This window comes from Heteronotia binoei, chromosome 5 (assembly GCF_032191835.1).
Source record: "Heteronotia binoei isolate CCM8104 ecotype False Entrance Well chromosome 5, APGP_CSIRO_Hbin_v1, whole genome shotgun sequence".
Classification (NCBI taxonomy): domain Eukaryota; kingdom Metazoa; phylum Chordata; class Lepidosauria; order Squamata; family Gekkonidae; genus Heteronotia; species Heteronotia binoei.
The window spans coordinates 106,483,926-106,497,123 of NC_083227.1; the positions used below are offsets into that span (position 1 = coordinate 106,483,926).

Below are 13,198 nucleotides of genomic sequence, written 5' to 3' on the forward strand. Positions count from 1 at the left end.
AAAAACCTTTGGATTCAGCTCAATAGATGACCATATCTATAACATTTTTGTAGGAGCTTACATAATTTCAAAATGCACTAAAATAAATATATTTTTCAAAATGCCTACTATGTAAGTTAACTGGATATACAGGAAACATGAGGAGAAATATAAACATGCTTTGTTAATCATTGACACTACTAGATGTCATTCAAATATTTTTGGGAAATTATGATAATGTGATATGTTACTGGAAATCACAGCATATGACTATCAAAAATGTAACAAAATTCAATAACTAATATGGATACCTTTTTCAAGTTGACTTTTTGAAAAATATATTTATGAAACACTGTTACCACATGATAATGAGGTCAGGGTTCAAATATTTCTAGACAGATGGTCAATAAACAAACTGACCCCCTTTCTGAGTGGATTACTTCCAATAATGCTCCAGTCATTCTTACGGAAACTAGGTTAGATCAGGTTTTAGAAAGCATTTGAGTCATCATGGTTCCCAAATGATTAATTACAATATAGGTTCTCCATCTGTGGGATCCCGCTTCCCCTTGGGGAGGGGGAATGAGCAATGACATCGCCAATAGGGTACAACACAGTTGCTGGTGAGCACTGGCTTCTCCCTTCCTACTGGAAAATAAGGGCAGATTTTTCTTCCTTTTGTGCCTAAAGGTTAAAATATATGCTGGAGAAAGCAACTTCAACAGCATGCAATAGAACAAAGCTAGGGACAAGGAAGCTTTTCCTTATAAGGCAGCAAGAAGTATCTGCTTTTCTGGTTTAGGTGTTGGTCAAGATTGGGAATCACTAAATAGATCTTTATGCATTTCCCTTCCATTTTGACATCCTCTTCTCTCTTCAGCTGTAGAGCTAATAGGGGAAACAAGAGAAATATTCTTTTCACTTTTGCTTGGATTCTGTTTGAGAAGATAAAGAAAGAAGAAGAGCAGTAGCTGCTGCTGCCTGAATTCAGATTTATTTCATGTTGGTATACAGTGGTATAGTACATCCCCACTGTCACTGTTTCATTTACATGGGAGCACAACCATGGGGTAGGGGAATTTTCCTGCTCCACATGCATAACTCTGGGAAGGAAGATTAAAAAGATTCTTGGAACTTTGCATTATAGGTGTAACCATTTGGGCTTCTGTAAATGTAGGATGGTCGCCTGCAAGTTATTTATGGTCATATTTCTTAATTCCATTAACTTCAGCTTCTATTTTCCTTGAAAGATCCTTCTCCCCAGCACCCAGCATCATACATTACCTTTCTCTGTCTGCACTTTTCTCTGGATAAAAGGAAAGTCCATTTCTTCCCTAACCCTGTGCATGTGCTTATTTAACGGGACTACAGATTTAAATTTCAGGAAACTTTATCTCCATAGGAGGGGGGAACATTTTTTCTGGGGGAGAAATCCAGAGACTTTGGGGGGAACTAAAACATATTTAATGCTTATTGCTTATCAAAATTACTTAGTTTACTACTTCAGCAATATAAAATGCATAATTATACATTAGTATATAAAACTGTACCATTTAACATATTTATGAAATGCAAAAGTATAAAATTCCTTGATTTTCTATAAGGAAAATTGGAAATACAGGGAATACTAGATTAAGCTGCAAATTGCTGCAGCCTATGCTATCTTAACACATATATGTTAGTTTTTGCGATAAGCAAGGCGGGAAAAAACAAGGGATTAAAACAGGTAGTATATAAAAGTATATTATTTGGACAGAGACAGGCTCAAAGAGTTACAGTAAAACTATTGGCATATATTAAGGTAAACTTTATAATGCCAAAAGCACTGAATTTTTCAGTACTGGATTATCATAATACACATCATGGTATATTAATGAAGGACAAAATTCATCAATTTAAACAATAAGAACATTTTCAAAAATATTGTGCAAGTCTACAGCATGTGCAGAAATTATTATCTAATGCTGCAGACTGTCTTACAAAAAATACTACCAACTTTAATGGGGAAAACCTTGTCTTTAAAAACATTTAATCCAGGGGTGGGAGCCTTTTTTTTACCAAGGGCCATTTGGATATTTATAACATCATTCGTGGGCCATACAAAATTATCAACTTAAAAAACAGTGCTCTGCTGAGGAAGAATGATTCAGGCTGCCAAAAGTAATGCAAATTATTGTTTTTCTATTTTACGTCATGTGGGGAGAGCCTAATTCAGCACACACACCCCGACCTGCCGCTCTAGGCAAATGCCTAGGTCTAGGCTTATTAGAGCACGTCCCCTAATATTAGCATATTAGGTCACACACTCATTAGCATATTAGGCCACGCCATCTGGGATAATCACATGCAAATTGAAATGGTGGTAGCTGGCTCCCACCCCCCACCCCCCCTTCATGTGGAAACTGCAGCTGCTCCCAGCAGACCTTTAAAAGTACCACATACCCCAGCAGCAGTCCTTCACAATACTTACCATTCAGGTTCCACAGAGGGAGGGAGGGAGGGAGGAAGAAAATGAAGGAAGAAAGGGAAATAAAGGGAAATTAAAAAATGGGGAGCAGAAAGGATAACAAAGAAAAATAAAGAAAGAGGGAAAGAAAGGGGAAGAAAAGGAAAATGAAGAAAGGGAGGAGGAAAGGGGAAATTAAAGGAAACAAAGAAATGGGGGGAAGAAATAGAAAGGAAAATATAGAAATGAGGAGAAAACTTACCTGAACGGTGACAGTGACTTTTCCAGGCCCTGCAGCAATCCTGGCCAGCCAGCCAGGCCCCAGGGAGGCTGCAGTGTGACCGGGCCCCATGATCCCTGCCAGCCAGCTGGGCCCTGGGGAGGCTGCTATACAATGCAGCTGAGCCTCACGATCCTCTCTGGCCAGCCAGGCCCCAGGGAGGCCACCACGTGGCTCAGCTTGGCCCAGCAATTCCCGAGGGCCAGACCAAGTGATCTCAAGGGCCATAAATGGCCCTCAGGTCTGACATTCCCCACCCCTGATTTAATCCATCAATTACTGTATGAATATCTGTGAACAGTTCGATATTATGTGAAAGATGCTGATACCTGAACAGTTTGCAGCGTCTGTGTAGAGAAGTGAAAGCTTGGAAAAGAACCTAGGACTTCCTCCCTGAAAGCTTACCCTATTTTTTCCAGTGGAAAAACAGGTAACTTTGGGGAGCACTAAAATACAACAACCTATTCATACACCACACAGATGGTTAATACTAGGATGGAAGGTCCCAAATAGCAAAGTAGGTTTGTATGGGGAAAGGTGAGTTCAAAAGATTTGAAAAACACTGCACCAAAAACAAAACAAAACAAATCTCATCAATACATCATACTCACCCTCACATTTTTCCAGAATTTGGACAGTTTCTCCTAGTTCTAGAACCAAGCCTTGTACCACATTTCCTCGGAAGCTGCATATAACTAGAGGAAAATAACGTATTAAAAAGTCAGTGGATACATCAGTTTCATAAAAAGTTACATAACAGAATGTAAAACAACCTGTAAACTTATCCCACCATATATGCATAAAAACAAAAAGAAACCTAAGGTTATATCAGTCACCAGCTGTTTATGAAAAAAAACAGCAATAATGCAAGATTCACACAATCATAGTGTTGGAAGGGATTCCAGGGTAATCTAGCCTAACCCACTACACAATGCAGGAAATTCACAAATATCTCCGCCCCACTCACACACACAAGGCCAGCGACACCTGCTCCAGGCCCAGAAGATGGCAAAAAAAACCCCTCCAGGATCCCTGGCAAAACTGGCCTGGAGAAAAAATGCTGCCTAACCCAAAAGTGGCAACCAGCATTTCCCTGGGCATATAAGAAAGGGCAGAGAGAACTAAGCACTAATGTAACCCTTCCTGCCCTCCTTCCCATGATCTGCCTAATGCGCAGAATCTGCATTGCTGTCAGATGGCCATCTAGCCCAGGGGTGTCAAACATGCAGTCCAGGGGCTGAATCAGGTCTCTGGAGGGCTCCTATCAGGCCCTCAAGCAACTCACTGTTGTCCGTTTCCTTCTGCCCTCTCTTGTTCTCTTCTGCATCACAACTGGCTTTGCCAGGCCTGTTCGATCACACACAAGCAACAGAGCAAAGCTCCTCCCTTGAGGAGGAAGTGGGAGAAGGAGAGCTAGCTTTGCTAGGCTCTCTCAACTGCACAGCAGAGCTACTGAGCTAAGCCTCCCTTCCTTCTGTTGGCTGAGGCTCAACAAGCCATTGAGGTGTGTTTGTCTGTCCTTTATAAAGTGTGTCTTTTTGTGTGTGTTTGTCTGTATCCTTTATAAAGTTTATATCTCCCCCTACCTGGCATTACATTTTGTAACACATGTGGCCCGGACCAACAAGGTCACATTTATGTCAGATCCAGCCCTCATAACAAATGAGTTTGACACCCCTGATCTAGCCTCTGTTAAAAAAGCTTCCAAAGAAAGAGAGCCCACCGCCTTCTGAGGAAGCCTGTTCCACTAAGGAATCATTCTGTCAGAAAGTTCTTCCTAATGTTTAGTAAAAAATTTTTGATTTAATTTCATCCCATCAGTTCTGGCCCAACCTTCTAGGGCAACAAAAACCAGCTCCACACCATCCTCTTCAAGATGGTGATCATATCAGCTCTCAGTCATCTCCTCTCCAGGCTAAACATATTCAGTTTCTTCAGCATCTCAACAACTCAAAAAAATCCAAGGTGTCAGGTCACCACAGTGACTAAAAATTTCACTGTAGCACCCTAGTGCAAAGGTGTCAAACGCATATGTTATGAGGGCCTGATCTGACCTAAATGAGACCTTGTCGGGCTGGGCCATGTGTGTACCTATTTAAGATTAGGTAGCAGAGAGATAAACTTTTTAAAGGACACAGATAAACATGACTAAAGATTTTAAAAAAAAATGTTTTTAAAACATTAGCACTCATTGGTCTTAAAGGTACTTTCTTTGTATTTCTCCCATGGGATCTGGGGGACTGGGCAAAGGAAGCTCTGGCTCTTTCCTTCCCTCCCCAAGGGACAAGGAGGGGGAGGAGCCTCAACCAATGGAGAATACTGAGGTTTTGCTCTGTAGCTCCTGGGGGATTGAGCAAGCCTTGCAAAGCAAGCTGAGGTGCAGAAGGAAGCAAGAGAGAGGGAGAAGGAAGCAGACAAGAGCCAGTTGCTCGGGGGGGGGCTGATAGGAGCCCTCTGGGGGCTTGATTTGGCCCCCGAGCCACATGTTTGACACCCCTGCCCTAGTGTTTTCAGCAGTTTTTATAGCAGCGTGTCTCAGCAATTCTCAGTGGAAATACAAGGTTTGTTTATCATTTCACATCAGAATTGCTTGTTGCATGACTTAAAGATAAATGTGCTTTGAAATTCTTGTCATTACTTATTCATATGTAGTATGTAAACTTGACTTTACCCCAAACACTAGTGGTGGATGAATTCATTTCTTAACCAGTTGCTTTCTATACTGGCACAAATATTCACTTATATGAAACACACTTTTGAATTCTAAATCAAATTAAGCAATCTGTATGGTCCTATAGAATTATTAAAGTTTGTATTCAAGTAAACAAAATGCTGTTTCAAACAAATTTATTTTGTTGTGGTTCCACAATGACGATTACTCCTTTTTTTAATATATACTGCAATACCTCTGTAAAAATTTATGCCAAACTGTTAAGAAATCAGGATTTCATTATAGTAATAATTAGAATATGATAATTAAAACTCAAAACCCTATACATTGAAAAATAAACTTGATTCCTAAATTTCAGGTTGACTTCTAAAGCTAAAGATTTGCCAAGGCCTGTTATACTGTACCTATTAGTACTCATTATCTGCATAAAAATAAATCAGCTTTCCAGTGATACCTTAAAATTGAACCATAGGAAAAAGTTTTTAAAAAATTTAAGTGGATCACAAGCTGAACATGGTAGCAGTGTGATGTCGCTGCAAAAATGCTGACATGATTTTAGCCTGCATCAAGAGTCTAAACAGCCCTAAACAGCCTTACCATCTTTTAAAAATTTTGTACATGCAATCAAATAAAGAGTTCTCGTGAGTTTTAAAGTGTGCACAATGTTTTGTGTCAATATGATTAGTTCTAATAAAAACTAATACATAGAAATTATTCTTTTGTTGCATTAATAAAAGCATAGTATCTAAGTTACAGGAAACAATATTTTCATCCTGGAAAATTGTGTTCAGTACTAGTGCTTCACTTTAAGAAAGATGTAGATAACCTGGAATGAGTTCAAAAGAAGGCAACAAAGATGGTTACATAAAAATAAGCAATATATTCTATAGCCAGCATAGCCTGGTTTCTTGAGGAAGAAAACTGAAACATTCCCCAGAAAAGAATGGCACCAAGGGTGATAGGAAGACATTTTAGTGTCCTCAGATTGGTATTGTCATGGTCTTGCCAAGAAAGGTGGGAATGGGGTGACAGTAAAGTGATGTCTGGATGGAGATTAAGGAATCTGGAAGCACACACACAGATACCAGAAGGTCCTTTCACATTGGTTCTCTCCAACTGAAAGATGGTAATAGTTGCTTACATAATTTTCCCACAGTCCCCTGAACATTTGCTCTACATGCTGAAACATCTATTCCCTCTCTGCCCTTTAGTGCAGGGGCGTCAAACTCAGTTGTTATGAGGGATGGATCCAACCTGTGAGACCTTGTTGGGCCAGGCCATGTGTGTCATAAAATCTGCCAGATAGTGGAAATATAAACTTTATAAGGACACAAACATAATTAAAGATTTTTTTAAAAAAAAACACCTTAAAATAAAATATGCTTAAAAGATTTGTTTTTTAACAGTTTCTGATAACTTACACTTCTTGCTCTGAATTATCGCATCAAAATCTGGAGACAGTGTCTGTGCTGTAGCAATTTGGAGTATGCTGTTCAGGTGTTGCTCAGCTATGTGTCTGTAAGTTTCATATCTACTTTTGATTTATTGATATTCATTACAGAAATCTCATGGTCAATGCTTTGAGCCTAAGACACAGGGGGAAAAACATGAAATGTCTGCGCATTGTGAGCTTTTGTACTTAAGTTGCTCCATGTGCTGGTCAGTCAATGGAGAAAATAGAGATTTTGCTCTGTAGCTCCTGTGTGGTTGAGCAAGCCTGGAAAAACAAATTGTGATGCAGAAGGAAGCAAGAGAGAGCAGGAAGCAGAAGTCAGTGAGTTGCTTATGGGCCTGATAGGAGCTATCCGGGGGCCTCATTTGGCCTTTGGGCGGCAGGTCTGACACTCCTGCTTTAATGTATATTAAGAATAAAACAGATTAACTAGACTGCAAATTAAAAGAAGTTCTTATATTGTTTATATCCCTTCTGGGGTATATCAGGCTTAAGGATAAAGTTTGTAACATATAGACAGAGCTAGATTAGATTTAGATAATAGGTTTGGTCTGTGTATGAGTTATTTTAACTTTTAGGGTGACAGGGCAGAATCAGATTATGTGATTCTGCGACAGCTTGCTAATTTTATGAAATAGGGTTGCCAGTTACTCATGTTCTGCTGGCAGGAGGCAAGAGGGAGACTTCCAGGAAGGGGGTGGGACTCCACCCAAACAGTAAAGCAATGACATCATGTGAAAGGGATGATACCACATTGACAACATCATGAAGGATGTTTAGTTTAGTTTATTTGATTTATATCCCACCCTCCCCACCAAAGCAGTCTCACGGCAGCTCACAGTACACAGCAAATCACAATAAAACAATTTAGGTAAACATTAAGTTAAAGCAGTTAAAACAATTTGGTGCTAATTTCCATTTAGTTACAGATGGCATTCGATGTTCTTAGACATCCAATTAGATCTTATATCTTGGCAGGTTCAGTTAAAAGCTAATTGGAATAATATTGTCTTGCAGGCCTTGTGGAACTGGGCAAGGTCCCACAAGACTCTGACCTCATCAGGCAGTTGGCTTCACCAATGGGAGGCAGCAATTGAGAAGGCGCTTTCTCTGATTGATTTCAATCTTGGCTCCTTCGGCCCAGGGATCAATAGAAAGTTTTGCGTTCCAGATCTAAGTACCTTCTGGGGAACATGTGGAGAAAGATGGTCCCTAAGGTAGGCAGGTCCTTGGCCATATAGGGCTTTAAAGGTAATAACCAACACCTTGTAGTGAATCCGGTATACCACCAGCAGCCAGTGCAGTTTCCGCAGCCCTGGCTGTATGTGCTCCCGCATGAAGAGCCCCAATAACAACCTGGCTGCCGCATTTTGCACCAGCTGTAGTTTCTGGATTTGGGACAGAGGCAGCAGCCCCATGTAGAGGGCATTACAGTAGTCCAATCTTGAAGTGACCGTAGCATGGACTGCAGTTGCCAGGTCGCTGCACTCCAGGAAGGGAACCAACTATCTTACCCACCTGAGATGATAGAAGGCGAATTTGGCAGTGGCTGCTATTGGGGCCTCCATTGTCAAAGGCTCCAGTAGAACCCCAAACTTCTGACCCTTGGCGCCATTTTAAGTGGCACACCATCAAAAGCTGGCAGGAGGATTTCCCTGCCAGGACCACCGCAACTCAGGCAAAGGACCTCTGTCTTCATTGGGTTCAGCTGCAGTCGACCGTCTCAGTCTGAGCCATCCTGCCATGGCTTGCAGTGCCAGGTCCAATTTTTTTGGGACAGTCATTCTCTGTTTGATGTGATGTCATGCTCTGCCTTGAAGGCAAAACTATGGTAAATCTGCCCTCAAATCAGAGTTTTGCCTTCAAACCTATTTTGCCTTCAAAATTGGGGGATTCCCTGCTCCCACCAGGGGACTGGCAACCCTAGTATGAAATGTTGGCATGGTAGAGGAAGATGCCACATGGGGAAGGCTGAAGGAACATTGCTGAGTTTCCCTGAGATGACTTCCGAAAAAGAGAGAGTGGCACACTCCAGTCCACAGTACACGGCATGTCATGCTTCAGTCTGTTGCTCCCTCCTGCTGTCCTTTCCCTTCTTCAAACTGCTACTCCATGACCATGCTCATTCACTCAACTGTGCTGTGCCCAGTTCTGTTGGTGTGGATACAAATCATCCACCATTGTCTGTCTGCTGCTTCAGTCTGCCTGCCAATGCTGCCCAGGGTAGTTACATACTGCCCAGCACCAGCTGTCTTCTGCTCCATTGTGCCATACCCAGTGCTGCCCTGGTGGCATTTGCACTTTTCAGAGTTCATGTCCAGAATGCAGTCATTTCCTGATGGTTGGCACTGTTGCTGTGTGCATTTGCCACATCTACGCAATTCGGAGGAGGAGATTGGATTTATACCCCGCCCTACACTACCCAAATGAGTCTCAGAGTGGCTTACAATTTCCTTTCCCCTCCCCACAACAGAAAGAGCTTTGACCAATGCTCCCTCTAAGCTACAGAGTCTTGTGAGCAAAAATTCTACTTTGTGAGCTACTGACAGTTGTGAGCTACTGCATAAATTAGTTTGCTCAGGGACCATTTTTCCTGAGTTAAGACAAAAATGTGTGAGCCAGAGGCTAAAAAAATGTGAGCTGGCTCACACTAACTCAGCTTAGAGGGAACACTGGCTCCAACAGAAATTGCTCTTTAGAGAACAACTCTGACTGACCCAAGGTTATTCCAGCAGTTGCATATGTGGAAAAGTGGGGAATCAAACCTGGTTCTTCCAGATAAGAGTCGATGCACTTAACCACTACACAAACTAGAAACAGGCACTGAGAAAGTGGAAGAGGGCAAAGAGAAGCCTTGTAAAAAGTAGTTTGCTTTTTGCATTTTTTAAAAGAGAAAAATGGCTGTTCCTGTGATAGTTCCGGATACTCAGACACTTCAGATTTTCTAAATTTTAATTTCAAATTGATGAAGGAGAGTCCCTGAATAATTAATACCCCCAATAATAATATTTGTCATATTGAGTAAAAATATGCTTTGTTTTCAAACAAAGGAGTCTGTTGTAAAACTGCTGTTAGAAGCACAGACAGCCTTCACTGGGTGGGTGTTCACCGGCCACGGAATTGGATGACTCAGACGGGTACGATGCCCTCAAGCTGCACCAGGCGGGCCAACAAAAGCCAAGGCCATGAACAATGGAATCGACCACCCCCAAGACTTGCGCCAGCTGTGGGGAGCCACACAATCGGTGCACATGAAAGTTCAAGAAGAAGAAGATGAAGAAGATATTGGAGTTATATCCTGCCCTCCGCTCCGAAGAGTCTCAGAGCGGCTCACAATCTCCTTTACCTTCCTCCCCCACAACAGACACCCTGTGAGATGGGTGGGGCTGGAGAGGGCTCTCACAGCAGCTGCCCTTTCAAGAACAACCTCTGCCAGGGCTATGGCTGACCCAAGGCCATGCTAGCAGGTGCAAATGGAAGAGTGGGAAATCAAACCCGGTTCTCCCAGATAAGAGTCTGCACACTTAACCACTACACCAAACTGGCTCTCAGGAGCACGACCTGCCATACATGTGGGAAGGCTGGGCACATAGCTCGGATGTGCCGGTTGGCAGTGCTGCACCAAGGAAAACTTCCTTGCCAACAGAATGGCCGCCGCCATGAGATCGCACTAGTGGATGACATCCAGGCACTCACCACGTCAGGGACCCAGGTATGCCAGTTGCTCATTCCCTCCCTGGATAAATATTACATGACTGTGTTCATGGAAAGCAAGCCCTGCAAAATGGAAGTAGACTCTGGGGCAGGCCAGACGGTCATTTCGGCCCACACTTTCAGGGAGATGTGTCCTGGGGGGGGGGGGGGGAAGCTCAGTTAAAACCAACCTCATTCATTGTCCGGGACTTTCAAAAGCGGGAGGCTGCAATCCAGGAAGTGGGCCTGGTCCACATTAGGTACAGAAAGTTCAAGGGCGAGCTCCCCCTCATCGTGGTGGAGGGCGATCTGTGCAGCCTTCTAGGCTGGTGCTGGTTCCAGGCCCTGGGCATCCAAGTGGCAGGGATCCATTACACCCCCGTTCAAAGAGATTTTCAAAAGGTGTGCAAAGAGTTCCCCGCAGTTTTCAACGGGACTCTGGGGACATACACCGGGGCCCCCGTAGCCTTACAGCTGGACCCCAACATGCAACCCATACGGCTGAAGGACAGGCATGTGCCACTAGCTCTTAGGCCCAAGATCGAAGAGGGGCTTGGCTGCCTCATGGTCTAAGGGGTTCTGGAACCAGTCACCAATGCGAAGTGGGAGACTCCCATAGTAACCCCGATCAAACCCAATGGCAGAGTACCCATCTGTGCTGACTATAAATGCACGATTAATAAGGCATTGCAAGGTCAGGCATAGCCCATCCCGGTGGTGAGTCATGTGTTAGCATCCTTAGTGGAAGCAAACATTTTTGGAAAACTAGATTTGGTGCAGGCGTACCAACAGCTTCCCATGGATGCTGCTACAGAAGAAGCTCAAACCATCGTGACATACTGGGGGGCCTTTAGAGTTAGACGCTTACAGTTCAGGGTCAGCGTGGCCCCAGGACTGTTTCAGAACTTGATGGACTCTCTTCTTAAAGGTATTTCCCGGGTCCAGCTGTTCTTCGACGATGTGCTGATTGTGGCAGCCACCAAGGACGAATTTGCCGACCACCTCCAAATGGTGTTGCAGCGTTTCGAGTGGGCAGGGTTAAAGGTAAAATGGGAAAAATGTGTATTGGGGGTGCCCACAATAGACTTTCTGGGGTATACGGTGGACGCGAGTGGCATTCATCCGGCCCAGGACAAAATAAAGGCCATTTGTGATGCACCAGCTCCCACCAATAAGGCAGAACTACAATCGTTCTTGGGAATTCTTAATTTCTACCATGGCTTCCTTCCCCACAAGGTGGCGGTAGCAGAGCCCTTACACAGACTGCTAGAGAAAAGGGCACCGTGGGTTTGGGGTCGTCGGCAAGCTGCCGCTTTCCAGGCAGCAAAAGACATTTTAACTTCAAACAGCTTGCTGGCACACTTCGACAAGCGGCTACCCGCTGTGCTCGTGTGTGATGCCTCGCCTTACGGGGTCGGTGCTGTGTTGGCCCACAGACTGCCGGATGGTTGCGAGGTTCCGTTAGCATATTATTCCAGGACATTACAGAAATCAGAGTGAAACAACACTTAGATAGACAAAGAGGGCCTGGCTATCGTGATTGGGATAAAAAAATTCCATGATTACCTGTATGGCCGGTCCTTTACTACCTTAATGGACCACAAGCCCCTGCTGGGCCTGTTCGCCCCCAACCAACAAACGCCCCAAATGCTTTCACCGCAGGTGTTGAGGTGGTCCATCTTCCTAGTGGGTTATCAGTATGATCTTAAGTACTGCCCAGGGAAAGCAATGGGTCACGCTGATGCTCTGAGCCGCCTGCCGCTGCACTCCATGGACCCAGACCTGGCCCCAGCGTTCCAGATCATGTTACTGGAAGTCCTCCTGGATCGCCCGGTACATGCAAAGGACATTGCCCGCTGTTCTTCCAAAGACAAAACCCTCTCATGAGTTCTGGACTGGGTGTGGAGGGGGTGACCTGAAGGACGGGTGGGCTCAGAATTTTCGGCGTTCACATCCCGCTGGGACGAACTGTCTGTGCATAAGGGGTGCCGGTTGTGGAGAAGTAGGATGGTGGTGCCCCCGGTACTACAGCAACGAGTCCTAACAGCGCTGCACAAAACCTATCTGGGAATTGCACAAATGAAAGCGCTGGCCCGCAGCTATATATGGTGGCCAGGAATTGATGACACCATTAAATCCTGGTTGGCCTGATGTCAGCCATGCCAGGAGACACGTCCAGTGCCGCCCCACGCCCTGGTCCAACACTGGGTGTCCACTCGCAACCCCTGGTCCCGCCTGCACATCGACTTCACGGGGCCCTTCCAGGGGCATATATTCTTCCTCATTGTGGACTCCTACTCCAAATGGTTAGACGTAGTGCTAGTAGCCTCCACCTCTTCTCAGGCAGCGTTATGGGCACTCCACAGAGTTTTTGCCACACATGGCCTCCCAGACACGTTGGTATCCGATAATGGGGCGGCCTTCATCTCGGCCGAGTTTCAGGATTTCTGTGGCCGGAATTTAATAAAATACATAAGGTCGGCCCCCTTCCACCCAGCCACAAACAGCCAAGTGAAAAGAATGGTGCGTGCTACGAAGGAAACACTCCGCCCCATCATATAAGGGGAGTGGGAAGCGCGCCTCGCCGAGTTCCTCCTGGCGCAACATTCTACCCTAAGTACAGTCACCAGTCACAGCCCAGCAGAGCTTCTCATGGCCCGGCGGCTGACAACCCTC

At 44.4% G+C, this 13,198-nt stretch overlaps 1 protein-coding gene across 11 annotated transcripts in view; it reads right to left on the reverse strand.

Annotated features, from left to right (window-relative positions):
- Positions 1-13,198, reverse strand: part of DOCK3 (dedicator of cytokinesis 3) — a 340,630-nt gene that overhangs the window by 305,913 nt on the left and 21,519 nt on the right. For all 11 annotated transcript variants that reach the window (XM_060240011.1, XM_060240010.1, XM_060240016.1 and 8 more), the window contains exon 2: positions 3,317-3,400. In XM_060240011.1, coding sequence (XP_060095994.1) covers positions 3,317-3,400 — 84 coding nt within the window. The remainder of the gene's footprint in view (positions 1-3,316; positions 3,401-13,198) is intronic.